At 33.8% G+C, this 21,876-nt stretch overlaps 1 protein-coding gene across 7 annotated transcripts in view; it reads right to left on the bottom strand.

Moving 5' to 3' along the window:
* Positions 1-13,023, bottom strand: part of FCA (flowering time control protein FCA) — an 84,300-nt gene extending 71,277 nt beyond the window's left edge. For all 7 annotated transcript variants that reach the window (XM_089832965.1, XM_089832966.1, XM_089832969.1 and 4 more), the window contains exon 1: positions 12,012-13,023. In XM_089832965.1, coding sequence (XP_089689091.1) covers positions 12,012-12,312 — 301 coding nt within the window. In that variant the 5' untranslated portion in view covers positions 12,313-13,023. The remainder of the gene's footprint in view (positions 1-12,011) is intronic.
* Between the last annotated feature and the right edge of the window lie 8,853 nt (positions 13,024-21,876).

The raw sequence follows: 21,876 nt of genomic DNA, 5'->3' as shown, positions 1-21,876 counted from the left end.
TAGCATCCCCGAAGGAGCAATGTTTTTTAGGATAGTTGATTGTGAAGGGAAAGTGAAAGATGCACAATTCATATCCAGAATTCTCATTGAGGCCATAGAGATGGTGGGTAGTGAGAATATGGTCCCAGCAATCACAAACAATAAAAAAAAACATTAGGGGTGTGGATGCTTTGGTTGAGGGCCAATATGACCAGATTTTTTGAAAATCATGCACCATACACTCCATCAACTTGGTGATTCAACAAATTGGCACCCAAATAGAGTGGATGAAACAAACATACCAAAAGGGGGAGGAGATTCAGATGTTTGTGATGAACCACCAAATATGACAATCAATATTCAAATCTTTCTCGAAATTGGAGTTGTTGAAGGTGAATCCTAAATCATAATTACTATATTAATTTATTTATTTAATTTTAATAAATTTTATGTCATGTTCAATTGTTGGCATTATGTTATTAACTTACTTAGGTTGTTGATACAAAATTTGCACCTCATACTATTGCTATGAAACAACTTCTCAAGATGCAAGAGGCATTGAGCCAAATGTTTATTTCCAACCAATGGGTGTATGGAAGGAGGCTTCACATTCAAAAAGAGCACAAAAGGTCAATACATGGTCTTGGATGAAAGTTGGTGGGCTCATAAGCAATGTGTGTTGGATTTCACCGAGTGTATCATAACTATGCTCCAATAACATGATACAGATGCACCTCATTTGGGGGATGTCTATGATGGAACAAACACAATGGTAGAGAAGGTAGAAATTGCCATACAAACACGTGAGAATGACTTCATAAAATGTGAAACCTTATGCAATAAGGTGGAAACAATGATTCATCATCATTGGGAAAAGATGACCACCCCCTTGCATATGACCCATCTCTAAAATACTATAGAATTGAAGTACTTACTATACCAAATCGAGTAACACCACATGCAAATGAAGAAGTTGCTAATGAGTGCAAGAAATCGTTTGAAAGACTCTTCCCAGATGGAGAAGTGCACAAAAAACCAAGACAAAATGTGGCTTATTTGCCTCAAGAAGTAATCACAATCCAATAGCTATTAAGTGCCAATACAACATAGAAGCTATCATGTGGTGTTAAGTCTATGGTCAGCCATTTAAGCACCTACAACCTCTTCCAATCAAGATCCCCTCACCGGTAAGTTTTTTTGGTTTTATTAACCACTTGTATTCTACAATTTAGCACTTAATTCTTTAGTTTGCTTTGCATTTTTTATTTTCAATTTGAAGACCATGGTCTAGGTTGGAGGTTCTTTTGTCACTGAACAAAACTAGAGTACAAGCTCATTTATCCACTCACTGAAGCATAATCTGGTTGGGCTCTAAAAAAGCTGAAGACTTTGGTCTCTATACTCAATCCAACTTATGTCTTTTGTCAAACTACAAGGATGGGGCAGCAAAGCTTTGGCATGTGGCCCCTAGTTGTGCCAACTTGAAGGCAACTATTGAGTATCCTACTAGACTCACTACAAATTATGGTGATGATAATTACATCCCAACACATGGTTCATCTAGTACAATCAGAACTGCTTTGGGTTCAAATGATCTTGAAGTTGCAGCAGCTGAACCTGAAGATGAAGAATTTTTTTGATAATCCTTATTATTCTAATTAGTGAATCCTGGTTGATGAACATTGAATCATGAACACATTTTGATTTTGTAATTGCAATGAATTTCTGGTTTTCATTGGATCCATGAACATAGACATATATGATACAGCTTATTTGAATATTTGTGAGCTATCAATTGGCATTTAATATTTATCTTGATCAATGATAAAGTATCATACAATCAAATGATTTAACTCTGAATTTTTTGTATATAATATATAAATATAATTTAAAACATATGTATATATTTATATAAAAACATACCCAAATGCATCCAAAAGCCCCCAAAAAATATTTGTGCACCCAATCCTTCTACTTGTATTCAAATCAGCACCCGATTTGGTACCTTGGCAGTGGCTGCAAAATACGGATACATCACATGTGACCCAAAAGCTATAGTGGTGCAAAAGCACCTAATACACAAGGTTCGCCATAAGGTCTCAATGGAGGATACATTAAGGCATGGAATACAATAAGGTCTACATGACCATTTTATGATGTAATAAAGGCTATTAAAGCCATATTAGCTCATGTTGATCCAATTGTAATCAAATTGTTAAAAATTGCTACAATAGGCAAACTAGGCCTATTGGGTCATTGAAGGGCTTCAAGAGGTAATCAGGTCTGATTGAATTTTTATGTTTCTCAAGGCCTCAATTGACCATATTAATGTAATGGGAATAGCAATCCAATCTTTGGATACAAGAATAATCAAAGTTCAGAAGTTGAAAACTGAGAGTTGTCAAGTTGACAAAATGTTTAGAGGCATACCAAACAATCAAAAATTGGTTTATATCAGTGGTTAGGGAGTTATGCTTGTTGGAACAGGTGGAGACACATTTAAAAGTGTTGTTAAAATTAGTAGTGTCGGTCAGGACAAGAGAATGCTAAATCTAATGACCATACTACATTTACCATCATCTTGATTCTTCAACAGTGTTATGACTGAAAGCATTTTCCTAGGTATGAAACCCGTCTATTATCTCGAGTTCAATCCTGCATTAACCTTTATAATTGATCGATCTCCATTAGTTGTCTCTAATCGTGGCTTGTATAAATTAGTTTGTCAAACTTCTGATTAAGGATCGGAACGAATCATAAGTTAGAATGAAACATCATGTCTCCTCCCTAATCAATAGTCATGACCGCTCTTTTCAAGGGCTATATATATGAGATAGACGATAAGAAACATACAATCGTTCTATATCGGCATCAAATATCAAAGTGATGCAGGAGCATCCTGGGTGTAAGGGCAATCTTGCATCACCGAAAAATATTTTATTTTCAGCCTTTTCTATTTTAATAAGAACTAGTAGACAGGGTGGTTACTATTTATGGGAACTTGCTATTTTTAGTGAGTTTGTCATACGAGCTCGAAATGTTCTCATTTTTTACAAGAGGGTTCATTTTAGAGATATAAGCCTACCATAAAAATCGCATTGCTCCAGCTTAAGTATTGGAGAAGTTATTGTGGATTTTTTATGGAAAAATTTGCAAAAAAATCGTGAGTTATGGCCTTCGGAAGTTGGGCTACCGAAATTTCTAAAATAATTTGTCAAAGATGTATTTGGCTGACTCTATGTGTATTGTTAGGGACTGTCGGCCCTAGGTCATATTGAGCATCTAGAACCTTCCCGGGCGGCATAAAACTGCCTATTTAAGAAAGGCCCAAACATTGTCTAGGACAGCTTTGGGTCGTAGCACTGTCTTGCAGATTACTGTAATGAAAGCGCCCATTTGGGTTAGCATATTGTAATTAAGAATTTTGTAATTCCACATTTGCGACGATAATAAGAAGTTCATATTTTGTTTCTCGCATTTGTTGTTGTTTCTTTGTTTTTGTTATGAGTTTATGGTATTAAGGAGAGTCCCCTACATCACAAAGACAAAAAGGCCTTTATCCCAAAATAAACTCCTTAAATCTGAATATCAAATTTATGACACTGATCAATTGAACTTGCAGAAAAGGACAACAAAATCAGTATTCAGTAAATAAGATAACTGCGGTCTTTATTTAGGTTTACCAGTACTTTTACAGTGTAATTATGTCCCAAAAGAAAGGATGGTCGGGTGTAATGAGTTCTGATTTCAATAAGGAAGAGTTTTCTGCATAATCTCTATATTTCTATCCTGTGTAACAGTCAGATTTCATTTATTTTCCATCATGAATATTCTGAATCTTGAACCATTTTCGTTTGGTTTAGATGGACTTAATACTCGTTATATTTGTTTTTGTCCCATTCAAATCCAATTGATTTTGAAAGAGATATTTGAATTTTTGTGTGAAGGGCAAACCCTCAGGTTAGGGTAAGCAGTAAGCAAACAAAAAAGTAGTATTGCATTTTCACACATGGAAACAAGCCTAAAATTGGTAGAGTAGTGGTGAATAAATTGTCTTATATTCATGTGTGTTATACAGACTTCCATGCAATAAAAATCACATGCTTTTGATTGAGTAATTTGTCTGATCTGTTGCATCAAACTGCAGCATCAAAGAACACATAATTTGGGATATATATTTGATCAAATGAGTATTTGTAATGGATATGGTAGATTAGAATGTGTTAAGGAGAGTGTTAAAATGTGTTAAGAGTATGGGCCCTGGGAGCAAGAGATGCACAGTTAAGGGTGTTAAGAGGACTGGCTCAGAGGAAAAGAGGAATGACTGTCATAGTGACAGTGAAAATAAGTTATGTAACTTGGGATGGGCCAAAGTTGGATTGGGTAGGCGTTTTGAGGATAATACGAAGTAATTGGCAAATACTTGCTTGTTATTAACAGAGACCGAAAGGTCATTATATACAAAAGAATTAAACGATGTAAGAATTGTACATGCATCTCTCAGGTGTAACTCCTAAACTAATTTCAGAAGCCTTTTATATGCACGCCCATGTTTCTCCCTCCTTGACTACATTTGCTGATGGTTATTATGGTAGATGGTCATTATATACAAAAGAATTAAACGATCATAAAGAATAGAAACATTCTATTATAACAGAGAAAGCTAAAAAAGCGAATGCAAACTAAAGCTAACTAGATATTTACAATAGATTACCATTAACTAATAATAGATGACTATCTATCATCGTAATACCCTACCTTAATGGTTAATCTATCTAGAACACCAAACTGTCCTCTGAATTTGACAAACTTATCAGGACTAAGAGGCTTGGTGAGAATGTCTACAGTCTAATTGTGGTAGGAACATACTGCAAATATATAGTCCCGTCTTCAACCAGCTATCGTATGTAATGACAGTGAACATCCACATCCTTGGTTTGTTCATGGAAGACCGAATTTCATGCTAACTTGATAACGCCTTCATTATCAACAAACAGAGTAGTCAGTCCTTGGTGACATCTGCATATCCCCAAGCATCCGACAAAGCAAAACAGCTTCATGTCATGAGCCCAAATTCATAAAAATATTTCATATATTAATCAATTATGACATATATGTTATGATAAATCAAATACTATATCTAGTCATAAGATATAATTGTTAAATGTACCAATAATACTACATTTAATATATACATATATAATTATTTAATATCCAAGTTTCTAATTGTACAAAATTATTCAATACAATCAATTATATTTACATATGAATTGTTAAGTATAACTCCTAATTAAATTTACTACTTAATCAATAAATAAAGGCAATAACTAAGCCACTTATATTATACTATGTTAAGGGAAATACACTTGATTAACATTATAAATATATATCTAATGACGGGTCGCAACACATATCCATTCCCACATATAAATAGGGGAATACATCTAATCAAAGGACATACACTACGTAGGAAGAAGGAAAGACCACAAAAAGATATATATCGACTGCCACCTAGTCAAGTGTAGGAAAGTTTGGAAATCCAAAGATTAACATAGTACGCAAGTCGGGCTCCTTACAACGCTATGATTGGCCATCGAGGAAGCAATCCACATACACTCGAGCATATCCACATCATTGCGCAAAGACCAATCACGTGAGGAAGAGAAGTGGTCGAATAGTACAAAAGACCACCAATCATACTCTACACTCGTCGAGGAGGGTTCACCTTGTCACATCAAGCACTTCCCTTTATATAAGGGTAGGGGAGAAGAATGATTATGTAGGAAAGAAACTGCCATACGTTGAGTCAGGTTCCCATGTCACCAACGGTCAGCAAGTACATATGTCATAGAAATGATATTATTATGACTATTTAGTCATAGTTATTATACTTGAGAATATTTAATTGTAAGGAATATTTAGTATTGGTAGTATCTTTAATATGGAGTAATATTATTATTACTTAGTTTATATGATTTATAATTTAAGAATTTAAAGTAGAAATAGCTAGTTATAGTAATGAATGTAGACCATTTCAAATATAGTGAAAAATTCAAAATAATATGAACCTTTAGAAGGGAAATGTAGTGGATTTGTTAAGGAACCTATAGACCTTTTAGAGATGACCTTCAAATATGATAGTTAACTAACCAATGATCATTCCAAGGAACACAAGGGGTCTCCATAGAGGATTATGAAGCCTGAGTTGAAAGGTAGTTTCAAGAAAGAAAGTCAAATAATCGAAGACCATTCCTCGAAACACAGGGTATCCTCACAGAGGGTTAGGAAGTCTGATTAAAGGAATCCTTAAGGATGTGTAGAAATAGTGACATTCCTAGATATTAATAAACTATGTTGCTAATAATTGTTATAGGTAAATTTTTCCTAAGGAGTGGGGACATTACACTTCACATCCTGCTTTAACAATTCCTATGCATTTGGCCTCTGTAGAGAGGAGAGAAACTGCTTGTTGCTTCTTACTGGTCCATGTGACTACACCGGATCCCAAACTAAACAAATATCCAAACGTTGACTTTTTATCATCAATAGAGCCTACCCAATATGAATCAATGAACCCACTGAGTTTAGCATTAGAACTTCAAGAGTACAGAAGTCCATAATTTGAACTGCCCTTCACATAACGAAGCACACTCTTTGCTGCCATCCAATGATCAGCCTTAGGAGTTGTCATAAAGTGTGAAATGTAGCTGACTGCGAAGCTGATATCAAGCCTAGTAGCAAAGAGGTAGATGACGTTGCCTACTAATTGCATGTATGTAGTATCATCAACGAAAGGAGAATCAAAGTTTGCGAATAACTTGAGACCTTTCTCCATAGGTGTAGATGCAGGCTTGCAATCCTACATACGGAATTTGTCTAACAGGGCCCTAGCATATTTGGACTAAGAGATGAATATACCAGAAGACTATTGCAAACTTCAACAACTAGGCAATAATGCATGAGCCCAAGGTCAGTCATATCAAAAGACTGGCATAGATTCTATTTGATTCCCTGAATCAAAGATGTCGAACTGCCAATGATAATTAGATCATCCACATAAATAACCAGAAGGATGATGCCACTGTCAGTAGTCTTGATGTACAGATTTGAGTCTGAAGAACTCCTCTTGAAGCCTTAATCACTGAGGTACTGATCAATTTTGATGTACCATGCCCGATGCAGTTCAAACACATTATGAATGTTGGCCATGAGAGCAAAGTTAACAAAATCAGTGGTTTTGCTCTTTTTCCGAGCAATTCTTCCATCAATGAGCTCATCATCACAAAGATTAGCAAGTGTCTTAGCCCACCACTTAGACCAAATAGGAGAATGACCAACATTAGTATCAGAAGATGCTTGATGATTAGGTTCCTCATCAAAAGAATCTGGATCAAACTCAGGTGAAGCATCTACAAAGCAAGGTGATCTTGCAAGAGAAGCTGGAGGTGTCTGTACAGGAATCACTAGTATAACTAGAGCTACAGGAGCCCTCCCATCAGGTGGACCTAATGGAAGCCAAACTGCCTAATCATGCGCCTTCATAGGCTGGTATACCAGATCAAAAATAGGAGAAGCAGGTATGAAAGGTCCTCGTTGTTCATCAAAGACTATATCATGACTATAGATGAGACAAGATGTCTCAACATCGATCAAGCGATAAGCTTTGTGAAGACTTGTATCCAACAAGCATGAGTTTCTAACTCTTAGCATCCAACTTGGTGCGTGACGCATCAAGGATCCAAACAAAAGCAAGGGAGGCAAAAACCTTCATGTGACTGATTCTGGGCTTGCGACCTGACCAAGCCTCTTCCAAAGTTTTACCTTTGACCAGTTCAACAGATAAACTTTAGTGTTAACTACTTTTGCCCAAAACTTCTTCGGAACATGACTGTGTTCGAGCACGGATCAACCCATCTTGGTGATTATCATGTTTCGACGTTCAACTACATTGTTTTGTAGTGGGGTGTGGGGGGTCGTTAACTGGTGAAAGGTGTATAATGTTGTTGTTGGGTCTATATCTTTGGCAATCTAAGAACAAGCTCATCCTGAGCAAGTTGTGAGAGATAATGCACATTTAAGTGCCCATATCGTTGATGCTAAAGTGTGTTGACAAAAGAACACTGAGTAGTCATAACTATGTCCTGAGAATCACCAAAATCAGTAAGTCTAAAAAGACCATGATCCTCAAGACCCACTGCAACAATAGACTAAGTCACCCGATCAATGATGGTGCACTGAAGGTGACATCCAAGTGTGGAGAATGTCGTGGCAACTAACTGACCGAGAGTAGATTTAGTTCCATCCCTGGAACGTAGTACGCATCAAGGAATATGAGATTCCTCCCAGCAAACTGAATCTGAATGTTGCCTTTGCTGACAACCGTGTACTCTTCTCCACCACCAAAAATAACAGTTTGAATAAGGCTGGTAGTTAGTAAACCAATCTCTGCAGTAAGTGAAATGACGTGAGGCATCTGAATCAATGTGTCAAGCAGACGCCTTCATATGATCTGCAAGTCTTTTAGCCACGAAAGTGTAAAAGGTAGATTTTGCCTACTTAGTGTGCTCTGCACTGTTCGCTTTGATTTGCAAACCTAATCGCTTAGATTGTGTAGCTAAGTGTTTCCGACATTCAACCTTCATGTGTCCAAACTTGTGGCAATAGTTGCATTCAATGTTCTTCTTTCGAGAACCATCTGATGTTGGAGCAGAAGACTTCTGCTAAGATGGCTATTGAAACTTGCCTTTATCCTTCTAAAAGGATTTCGCAGTAAAGGCTTGTTCTGTGGAGGTGGAGCTAGAGCTGCTACCGAATTGTTGTTTCCATCGATCTTGCTAAAGCAAAAGTGTGCAAAGATCAATGAACTTTAAATCAACACCAGAAGACGTGATGTTGAGAGTCTAATGTTGAAGACCACAATATCCTCTTCCTCCATCTTGCAACCGATGGCAAGTAACTAATCACAAATTTCCTGAATCCTATTCAAGTGTGCTTGGAGTGAGCTTCGCTCATCCATGACAATAGAAAACAGAGTGTTCTTCAAAAAGAAAGCTTTGCCTTTGTCAAAAGTCTCATGAAGACCTTTGAGATGTGTCCAAATCTCGGCAGTTGTCTTGTCGAATGGAATCTAAGAAAGATCATCATCAGCCATGGTTGATTTGAGAAGCATCACTGCCTCCCGATTATTCGGATCCCATGTATCCTGATCAAAATACGAAGCAATCGAACGATTCGTAACACCCAGTACAAGTTGATCAGTGTTCCAATATTCAAAAATTGCAATGATCCGCTACTTCCAAGTGCCATAATTTCGACCATTGAATTTGGAGTTGTGCTCGAGCAGAATGTTTGTTAGAGATGCCATGGCACATTTTTCAATAAAAAAATGTGAAAATCTATGAAGGCACATTCTTCGAGGCAAAAAAACGAAAGACCCAGAAAATTTGGAGTAACCCAAAAGAGAGCTCGAAAAACCCAAAAAGAATATGGTATCGTTTTCTAGATCCTCTGGCTCGAAAATTGAGGCACAAAAAATGAGGCACCCAAAAAAAGGACAACCTAGTTGAGCTCTCGAAAAAGCCACCAAAAATCTGAAATCTGAATATTTTGTCAAGCTTCAAAACTGGGGTTTCGAGCTAAAAAAAGGTCAGTGGCCATGAAGATCAAAAACAACAGAGAAATGATGGTTGCAGGCAAAAAAACTGTCCGAATTTGTTCTGAATAGGGGCATTTTTGTCTAAGACAGCAAAGGCAATAAAATGTTGGCAAAACAAACCGTGATTTCACCCTCAAAAATGTTGTGTTTGGCAAACTCGTGACCTCAGAAAAAAGCAAGTTGCAGAGCAAAAATGTGAGCTTTTCCAAGGGTTGAATGTGAGCTTTTCCAAGGGTTGAATGTCGCAATTTGCAAAAATACGTGATATGCAGAAAAACACCCAAGGAAAAAACGATCTGAACTTGTATGAGTTGCAAGAGAACATCCAAAAACTCGTGATTTTCAAGTGAATGCTGCGATTTTAGAGAAATTGTATGGAGAAAAACCGAGAATTTCAGACCTAGCCAAGATCCGAGTGTGCACAGATGATTTCCTCGAAAAAATGAAACCCTAAACAACATTCAAAAATAATTTCTCAAGGCAAAAACCCTAGGCGGTTTGTAGAGAAAAAAATTGGAAATAATTTCAAAAATTTAGAGCAGATAATTTCAAAAGAAATTATAAAATTTTCAAAAAAAATTGAAGTATTGGCTCTGATACCATATTACGAAGCAATTGGTAAATACTTGCTTGTTATTAACAGAGACCGAAAGGTCATTATATACAAAAGAATAACACAATGTTCCTTAGGAAACAATCGTAAAGAATAGAAACATTCCATTCTAACAGAGAAAGCTAAAAAAGCAAAAGCAAACTAAAGCTAACTAGATATTTACAATAGATTACCATTAACTAATAATAGATGACTATCTATTATCGTAATAGAGGATTGGAATTGTGTGATGATAAGGATTCCTAAGGTTGTAAGGAGAAGTAGCGAATGCCAATAGGAAGGGATAAACCAGAGCAAAGGTCTAATTGAAGGGTATGGGTTGTGGGGACAGCCAAAGTCTGAGTTCAATATGTGGAATGAAGTTGGTATTGAAAATAGGTGTTATGGAGCACTGAAGTAAATTAAGAATGTCATTTGTAGGATCAGCAAGGAAGACATGCTAGTTGAGTCTTGTGAAGTTAGGATACATTGTTATCAGTCATGAAGAAGTAACCAGACTTGAGAAGCAATCAGAGTTGTGTATGGAATGTTGTTGAGTGGATTGGAGATATGAGTGTTTTGTGAAGTACTATGAAGGGAAGGTGTTGATGAATTAAGAGAGAAAGAGCACCTTATAAGTGAATTTGGGATCAATTGTCCCTAGTTGATGGCATTGCTCTGCATCATATAGTATTGAAATAGAGAATGCACCCTTCCAAGTCAAATAGATTGAAATAAGTCTCTATGACCATTATTTGGAAACGGAAAAAAAAAATGAATCAAACACAACGTGCCTCCAGATTACTCCCACGTAGTTTAAAATGGTATATGTCTTATTGAAAAAATGACTATCCCAAAACCATTTCTGATTGGTTTCTTAGTGCAGCCTCCAACTCCTATCTGCATTCAAGCTACCATTTCTGTCACATTTCCTGTTTCCGTTTTCCTGTTTGTGGTAGCTAAGATTCAAAAGAATTCTATGAATAATCTAGATAATTTCTCTTTCACTCAGTTTTTTTTTTGAGAGGACTTCTGAAATCCAATTTACATCTTCAAAAGTCTTTTACACAGAAAAAAATCCATGCATTCTTCATACATCAAATTATGATTTACACAATCTCATCCAAATACTCTACATACAATCCATAACTACTATTTACACAATCGCTTCCATTTGCAATCCGTATAATTGATTTACCTGTATATTTAGATCATATTTTGATAAAGGAAGGATTCTGCAATCCAATTTACATCCACTTCAGTCACTCTTCATACGTCAAAGTATTGTTTACACAGTTTCCTCTACGTGCTATCCGTACAATCACAAAGTACCGCTAACAGAATTTCCTTCATTTACAATCCATATAATTAATTGCATGTGTGTCCAGATCACATAGCTTTTTATTATGAACTTAACCTCAACAGCCTGCCTACGCGGTCTAACCGGGATGAATCAAGCACGTAAAAAAAAAAAAAGTTTGGCCTTAGTCTTCCAGGATCAATATTTGATTCAAAAAACGGTTCCAAAACGTCCAGTAGCCCTAGACGTCAATGCACGCAGTTCTCTCAGAAAATTTCTAAATGGATCACGTTTAATTGATAACCTACTAAAACCCTAAAATACGAATAAGCGGAAAACAGAAAAACAAGTATTTCTACAGTCTATTTCCGGAAGACTCCGTTAACACCACTGTGAAAGCGATTGCTAAAATTGAAACAGTGAACGTTTACTGGAAAAAAAAATGCCAGCACAAAAAGAAAACAAAGCGAAAAAAACCCTCTTACCTTGCGAACCACCACCATGTCCAGGACTATAATTTGGGCCTCCACCTACTGAAAATCCGCTGCTATCCCTCTTCTGCCCTAAAACAGGCGCAGATTGCCCCATGTTGAACGGCCTCGGTCCCATGGGCCGACCGCCAGCGCTAAGATGCCCGCCATAAGACTGCACTGGCGCATTGTTACTAGCAGTGCCTCCGTGCTGGCCTCCTCCCATATGCCCGCCGCGTGTCATAACAGGATACCTCGAAGCAGGCAGCGAATCAATATGTGTAGCAGCATTACTATTGCTCCCCTGCTTGGACATTCCTACCTGGTATTTATTACTGCCAAACCTACTGTTTTGCTGATCTCCCCGTAGCCTCTCCAGTTTCGTTGTCCAACTGAAGCACAGAGAAAACCCAAGAAAGCGCTTGCGAAAAACAACCGTCGGATGGCCGTCGAAAAGCACGCTACTGATGGATCTTGTTCTTTTACTTCCCCGACCTCCAGAAGGTTTTCGTTCTTTCAGTGGGCTTTCGCGTCTGAATCGCACTGATTAGAGCCAGCGGGTGGAAGAAAAGAATTCTGCTTTGGTTCTGCAGGTCTTTAAAAGGCTTCGCCTGAAAAGCTCTCGAATTACCGGACTTCGTTTTCCTTTCGTTTTTGACTTGGCTCCCGCACCTCTTGTATTTTGTCAATTTATTTTGTTTTTAGGGAAGAACCGCGTTGGCCTGTTGTCTTTTTACAATTGGCTGACATTATCCAGTTAGCATATATAGCTTCCCGAGAATATTTTTAGACTCCTTATTTTATTTTATCAAAAGAAGATGCGAAGGATATGTTTATAAATGTGGGATTTGATAGTATAAATGACCATTTATACTAAAATGAGGTGGAGAGAGTATGTTCATAGTCATAATATATTTTTTTAGCATATAGGCCATTTGTAGGAACTTTGTTTCCGAAAATTAAATTTTTAACAAAAAATTTGCAAGAGTTTGACCGAAAAATTGAAAATTCTTCCCATTAATTATTTATTAGCATTTTTTATCTCCCTCTACTTTTAATTCTTGTTTTGATATTTATTAGTTGTTATCTCCACTTTTAACTATTGTTTTCTTTCAATTTATTAGTTGTGATCTTCACTCAGCTCATAAGTTAATTTTTTATTTTTAAAATTGATTTATATTTTAGTTTTAAAATTATTTTAATTTTTTTATATTAGTTTAATTTTTTTTTTTAAATATTATTCTTTAGTTTTCATAATTTATTTAGTCAATAGAATATTTATTAGACACATTATTTTTTTATTTCTCTTATTAATTTTTCATAATAGAGTTTTTGATGGATTTTTTTAAATGATTTTTTTTCATATTTGATAAATTTAATTTAAATAAATAATATTTATTAATCTATTTAAAAGATTTTAGTAAATATTATGTTATTTAAGTTAAAAATTATTAATAATCTAATTTGTTCACATAAGATTATAATTTAAATATCCATTTTTAACTGTTATTTTTATTTTCTTATTTATTTAAAAAATAATTACTTTGTGATCTCCACATTAGATTATGTTTGTGTTGTGATCTCTATTTATATTGTTTTTTAAGTTTTTATAATTTATTTAGTCAATAGAATATTTGTTAGAGATGTCGCTATTTTTCATTTTTTATTTTTCATTTTTCTTATTAATTTTTCATAATAAATTTTTTGATGAATTTTTTTAATGATTTTTTTCATATTTGATAAATTGAATTTAATTGTAAAATATTAAAATTATTGAACATGTTTCTTAAACAATATTGTAAATTTTATATGTATGTTTTAATCTTCAACTTTTTTATTTTTGTATTTTCATTTTTTAAAAACTTATATTTACATTATTTAATATTTATTCTACATTTTTCTCTTAAATCTCATCTCCTATCGGCGCACTCATTGCATGTACAAAAGCATGTGACTGCTAGTTTAAATGAAGTAAACTCTTTTTATTAAGCCCATAAGCTATTTGTGGGATCCCGAAAATTAATTTTTTGACAGAAAATTTGCAAGAGTTTGGTCAGAAAATTAAAAATTATTTTCGTTAATTATTTACCAGCTTTTTATCTCCCTCCACTTTTAACTCTTGTTTTGATATTTATTAGTTGTTATCTCCACATTTAACTATTGTTTTTCTTTTTCTATTTATTAGTTGTGATCTCCACATTAGCTCATGCTGTGATCTATTCAATTAACTTTTTTTTAAATTTATTTTTTATATTAGTTTAATTTTTTCTTTAAATATTATATTTTAATTTCTATAATTTATTTAGTCAATAGAATATTTATTAGACTTTTTTTTAATTTCTCTTATTAATTTTTCATAATAGAGATTTTGATGGGTTTTTTAAATGATTTTTTTCATATTTGATAAATTTAATTTAAATAAATAATATTTATTAATCTATTTAAAAGATTTTAGTAAATATTATGTTATTTAAATTAAAAATTATTAATAATCTAATTTGTTCACATAAGATTATAATTTAAATATCCATTTTTAACTATTGTTTTTTTTCTTATTTTTTTTTTTTTAAATTACTTGTGATCTCCACATTAGATTATGTGAATTTTTTTTAATTAAACTTGTTATTTTTAGAATTGATTTAGGTTTTAGTTTTTAAATTACTTTAAATTATTTTTTATATTAGTTTAGTTTTTTCTTTAAATATTATTTTTTCAGTTTATATAATTTATTTAGTCAATAGAATATTTGTTAGAGATGTCAGTATTTTTTTTTTCTTTTTTGTATTTATCCTATTAATTTTTCGTGATAAATTTTTTGATGAGTTTTTAAAAAAAAAAATTTCATATTTGATAAATTGAATTTAATTGTAAAATATTGAAATTATTGAGCACGTTTCTTAAGCAATATTCAAATTTCCTAAATATTGTAAATTTTATATCTATGTTTTAATCTTCAATTTTTTTATTTTTTTATTTTTTATTTTTTTAAAACTTATATTTATATTATTTAATGGTCATTCTACATTTTTCTCTTAAATCTCATCTCCTATTGGCGCACTCTTTGCTTATACAATAGCATGCGACTGCTAGTTTAATAAAATGTTATAATTGATTCATTGAAACATATTTATCTTGAGTTGTCAAGATGCCTATCTCACTGGTGGAGATGGTTTTTTTGTAGTATCTAAAAATGGAAAGATAAGGAGGTTTTTTTCTATTTATTTGAACATTTTTAACTATAAACTTAAGTCAATCTTAATACTATTTTTAATTGATTTTTAAATATATTTTATGTTTAAATTAAACATGATAATAATGATAATTTTATTAATAAAATCATAATTTAAAACATTTTAAATATATTAATTTATCTTACTAAAATGAATTATCTTAATTGCTTCTCTTTTTTCCTGTATAAAGTTTTTTATATTAATTTTATTTAAACGATTACATAAAGTTTATAACTAATTAAAACATAAAAACATCACTTAAATCCCTTCTATTTACAACGTTATTGATTGTTCTTGTCATCAAAACAAAAGTGTTTATCATTTTATAGACTATATATTACACACTAAACAGACTTATACAGATTTACATATCCTTTTTCTAATGACTCCTCAGTCTTCTCTATTCTTTGAAACTCCACTCCAAAAATCCATCATATGTTGGTGTTGCACAAACTCATCTTTTCCTTAATTTTCCCTCCAACCAATCACCAAAACATTGTGCCCATCACCCTTTTCTACCAAAATATGCACTTGTGACTTCATCAAATTTCTCCCTCCTCCAAAAAAGTATCCACACACATCTCCATTGGCATAAACTTTGTTAGGCTCCCTCGCCCATTATCACAAAAATTGAAACGTTACACATTATTAAATGAAATCACCTAAACCCTTGAACACGAACCCACATCATACAAAAAAATCTTTGGTGCCTTGCAAAGTGAAGTAGAAATCTCTGCCTAGGTCTTCCTCATGTTTCCTACTATGCTTCAATGGCCTCTTTCAATTTCCTCCAATCGTCGTTTACCTTTTCTTTGTAGTCATTCCCAAATTGACTTTGATTTACCCTCGTTGGACACCATAGAAAAGGAAGAAAGCCCATAACAATCACTCCCTCAAGATCTTCCTAACATTAACCATAGTTAAAAATAAACCTTGGATATGCTCATTTCAATAGAGAATTTGGGCCAATAATCAAGTCATTATAGAAAAGAGAACTCATCACCCACCTAATGTGCTCCTCCTCTTCACCAATTTCCAAAACCCACACCCAAATTTGTGTTACTATATCTACATTTAGTTTTCGCCAATGTGTGGTCCCTTGGAATAAACCTCCCAAGGTTACTTGCACGACCCTAATCACTTCTTTATAAGGGCATTTTAGCAACAGTTTCAATCTACAATCGTTTGTCTAGCCAAGGAGTCATTTTTGTTGCTTTCTTGTTTTAAATGTAAACATTGCTTCCATATTTTCTTGTCAACAATTTTTGGTCAGTGCCACCTCTCAATCTTTTTCCTTCAAATTTTAAAAAAAGAAACTTTAGCTTTTAAGTCTTCATAGATTCCCTTTGATTATAAGATTTAGTCTTTCCATAAAATTATTACTCCATGTTGGTATAACTCTAGGTTTCTAGTTTTTTCATACTCTTGTCATTGCCTTTTTTGCCACTTTGTACTTTAAGCCTACTAATTTGTTCAAAAATTGCCTAATCAATCTCAAATTAACACACAACTCAATAAACCTAAATCATGACCATCGCCCATATAAGCACCATTATTATGTTTTATGTTTAAAACAGAAAACATCATTTAAATCCTTACTATCTACAACACTACTAACTGCTCTTTCCATCAAAACAAAAGCTTCTATCATTCTATAGACTTTCTACCTACAGTGCTACTAACTGCTCTTTCCATCAAAATAAAAGCTTTTATCATTATATAGACTATCTATTACAAACTAAACAGACTTATACATATTTGCATATCCTTTTTCTACTCATTCCTCGATCTTCTGCATTCTTTGAAACTCCACCCCAAAACATCATCATATGTTGGTGTTGTACAAACTCCTCTTTTCCTTAAATTTCCCTCTAACCAATCACCAAAAAATGGTGCCCTTCAACCATTTCTACCAAAATATGCACTTGTTGCTTCATCAAAATTCTTCCTCGTCCAAAAATTTATCCACACATGTCTCCATTGGCATAATCTTTGTTAGGCTTCCTCACTCATTATCGCAAAAATTGAAACTTTACTCATTATCAAATGAAATCACCTAAACCTTTGAACATGAAGCCACACCACACAAAAAGTTCTTTGGTGCCTTGGGAAGTGAAGTAGAACTCTCAGCCCTTGTATTCCTCTTGTTTCCTAGTAAGCTTCAATGGCCTCCTTTAATTTCCCCCAATTCTCTTTTACCTTTTCTTTGTAGTCATTCTCAAATTGAATTTGATTTACCTTCGTTGGACACCATAGAAAAGGAATAAAGCCCATAACAATCACTCCCTCAAGATCTTCATAGCATTCACTATAGTCAAAACCAAACCTTAGATATGCTCATTCCAACAAAGAATATGGGCCAAAAATCAAGATATCATAGAAAAGTGATCTCATCACCCACCTAATTAGCTCCTCCTCCTCACCAATTTCCAAACCCCATGCCATGATTTATGTTACTATATCGACATTTCATTTCCACCAATGTGTAGTTCCTTAGAATAAACCTTCCAAGGTTCCTTGCACAACCTTAATCACTTCTCTCTAAGGGCATTTTAGCAACAATTTTAAGCTATGATCCTTCGCCAAGCCAAAGAGTCATTTTTTTTGCTTTCTTGTTTTGAATGTAAATGTTGGTTCCATATTTTCTTGTCAACAATTCTCAACCAATGCCACCTCTCAATCTTTTTTGTTTAATAATTAAAAAGGGAAAATTTAGCTTTTAAGCCTTTGTAGACTCCCTTTGATTATAAGATTGAGCCTTTCCATACAATTATTACTCCAAGTTGGTTTAACTCTAGGTTTCTAGTCTTTCCATAGTCTTGTCATTGCATGTCTTGCCACTTTGTACTTTAAGCCTACCAATTCATCTGAAATTTATATAATCACTCTGAAATTAACACACAATTCAATAAACCTAAATGATGATCATTGCCCATATGAGCATCATTATTATATAAAAAATGAATTTAAAAAAAATAAATCATAAATAGTCACTCACACTCACCTTATTTCAAATTAAATTTTGAAACCTAAAGTAACCTTCATCAACTAATCTCACCACTAGTTAAGAAAGTTGATCTCTCTCAATATTCCCCTCTCTACTAATGTACGAATTCAACTTTTAATCACTTCATACAAATTAATCAATCACAAATTCCCGCTCAGCCTCTATAGCATAAAATTGTCAATTTAACATTTCATGTCGTATCTTAACTCTCTGTCTCTATTTATGTCATGTGCTAATAAATAAACTACTATAAAACATAACATGCAAAACAATGACATCCACACATGAAAATAACACTTTGACACCATGATTTAACATGGAAACCCAATTTGGAAAAAAGTACCTAGTAACATGCTATGACTTTTTCACTCTCATGAAGTGAGCTTGGTTAAGAGACAACCTTATTAAAGGTTATACAACATATTGATAAATGTGATCTTGTTAAAGGATTGATCACCCTGTTAGGAGTAGCCTTGTTAGAAGAATTTATAACATTCCATTAGAATTTCACCTTGATTAAAGGATTTACAAAATGATTGTTAGGTCAACCTTTATTAAAGGATTCTAGACTGATACAATAGTTAGAATGTAATAGTAGGTTAGATCTCTAAAGTACAACTCACTTTGTAAATTTAGATCTCCATTTGTTCATTGGTTGGCCTCCATTGATATCTCCATCATTGATCTACTTGTCATCTCCTCAAGCAATCACACTTCACCTATGTCGTTCTCCTCTTCACAGCTTCTCCTTAAGATTGCTAATCAACCACAAACCAACCTTTAGATTCATTCCTTATGCCTCCTTAAATAGGTGATTTTGATCTTTTTCCACTTAAACATCACAGTTGATCTTAGGGTCAGGTCAGATTCATCGAATTCTTCCATCATTTTGTTCTCCTTCTCATTCTAGAAATATCTAATCAAATCCTTGCCTTTGATCATGTAACAAATTGTCCTCGTGCATTAAATATGTCAACTCATCAATCCTTATATTCCACATGCTTTGACTAATTCAAAATTCCAATTGTGTCAGCCTCAAAATCAAATCTTTCTCAAATTATAACTTTTGATGTCACTTGGCAATCACTATGTTCTTTACCTCGGTCGTCACTGTGTAACTCGACATACATTATACTTTCTTAGTCGATGTCAACATGCTCGCTCAACCATTACTACACTCAATCACTTCTACACTTCTCCATACATTTGCTTGGCAATAACTAACACTCGGCTTGAATTATTTCACTTGGCTTCTACTTAAGTTCATTAATCTTCTACTTCAGTTCCTTCATTGACTGTGCAATAGTGATACTCAGTCAAGCTTATTCTTTTGACTTGTTTAACTCTTAACTTTATCCAATTGTCTTCTTTACTTCATGTATTAATTGAATGATGCATTATCTTGTCAAGGACTAACTTATCAAGTGTCCATTATGTTTGACGTAAGGAGGAATTGAAAAGTTAGGGCCAAAGGCACACTTAACTATTCAAACACCTTGCTCAGTAAACACAACAGGACTAAACAACACAAAGAACAACACCAAGGAGAGAAGGAATAACATATACTTTATTGATTAATCAAATTGTCATCAAACATGCCTAACTATGAGGCCTTTCAGGTTACGACTAACAAGATCTACAAAATCCTAGACTTCAAAATTTTCACAGGTCCTTAATTCAAACTTTCAACACTTCTACTTTGCACTCTCATCCAAATTCTCAAAGATACCTATCTTAAGCCTGAACACCCCTATTCATACTTGCCAAAATGGCTTATAGAAGATTCTAAATTATTACATAACAAGAAGTCAACCTTAAAATGGTCTGTACACATTCCAAGATAAGATCCATATAGTAAATTCATTATCTAAATTAAATACATAAGTCAGATCAAACTAAAAACCAATCACAAACAAACTAAGTTAAACAAGGAACTAAGCATCAACAAACATCAAGTTTACTCGGTGCATGAAGGAACACTTGGCCACCAAAGCAGTAAGTTGATACTGAACAACTCGGCCAACACTAAACAACTCAACAAACACTGAACAACTCGAAAGCAACTACAACTCGAAAACCACTAGAATTCCACACTAACAAGAAGAATGAACAAAGATGAGTAGGATAGCAAGGCAACCCAGGATGCTTCTACATTAGATAACCGAGGGTGAAATAAATGATTCTTTTGAATCATGCAAGTGTCACAATCTTAATTGAATCCAACTTAGATCAAGAAATCCATGTAGCATCTTCAACTGGTCTATTCTTCCACTTCACCAAATATTCATAGTAATATTTTCCTCTTATGCTTTTACTAATTCTCTGATCCAATATTTTTTCAACCTCTTTAATTTTCTTCTTAGGATAATCATCTGATATAACAACTTCATCATTTGAATTGTGATACTTATGCATATCAACAACATTGAATATAAGAGATATATCCATGTCATCAGGTAACTCAACTTCATAAGAATTACCAATGTCAAACCTCCTCAAAACTCTACAAGGACCAAAATTCTTCATCCTCAACTTACTATATGTTCCAACAGGAAATCTGCCTTTCTTAAAATGAACCATCAGCTCATCACCAACTTCAAAAATATGATGTCTTCTAGACTTATCGACATTCTCTTTATACTTATGATTACTTTGTTCCAACTTCAACTTCACTTCCTTATGGAAAGATTTCATAAAATCAACAAATATTTCCCCTTCAACATTTATCTTCTCTTCACCAACAACATCCCTCAAATCTGATACTCCTCTAGGTTGCATTCCAGTAACAATCACAAAAGGTGTTTTCCCATTACTCCTATTCATAAAATTAATAAATGAAAACTCATCTCTTGCCAATACCACATTGTTGACAATTGGTTATATTTAGTGATGTAATTGTTGTCATTAACGGCAACGCATGATGAACATACTTGTAGAGAACCTCATAAATAAAGATACTTAGCTTTTGGCACTCAGAAAATTATCTAAGCATGAAAATGGTTTACAATAGTACATTGTTTTATATATAAAATGTTTCTGACATCATATTATTACTAGCGAGGTAAAATGGAAATAGTATACATATCGATGATGATGCATATAACCTTGGACATCAATACGAATAGTATAGAAAAGAGATATTCACGATTTACTAATAAATAAGACAACAAATGAAAGGTAAAGGAATTAGTTTGTTTACAAAATAATTACTTGACCAATTAAGGCTGACATCTTTGATGTTTTACTCTAAGTTGGAAAAGTATATTGTGTTCTTAGCTGACCTAGTAACAATTTACGAAAAAGGCATTGTATTTATGCAAAGGATATCTTGTGAGATTAAGTGTGCATTTTTTATGAGCAAGTGATGTGCAAACTTTTTGTGAAGTGATATATGCGAAGTTTTTGAGAACCTAATTTTGTGATCCAAGATCGAACTGAGGTCAGAGCTCAGCAGAGAAGAAGTTACAACATTTACACAATTGTATTTGAGGAACTTAAATTTTAGTTACTTGTTTGGGTAGTGAGCTCTTCCTATAATTGAAAGTGCATGTTTGGGCAATGAGCTCTTCTTGCATCCATTATACTACAACTCCTAACAGGGTCCATACTTTGACAAGGAACTTTTATATTTGTACATCATCTA

Source organism: Cupressus sempervirens, chromosome 5 (genome assembly GCF_028749045.1).
Source record: "Cupressus sempervirens isolate cs-2001-9-10 chromosome 5, ASM2874904v1, whole genome shotgun sequence".
NCBI classification, from domain to species: Eukaryota; Viridiplantae; Streptophyta; class Pinopsida; order Cupressales; family Cupressaceae; genus Cupressus; species Cupressus sempervirens.
The sequence above is the reverse complement of the archived record's forward strand: the minus strand, read 5'-3'. Positions and strand labels throughout refer to the sequence as shown.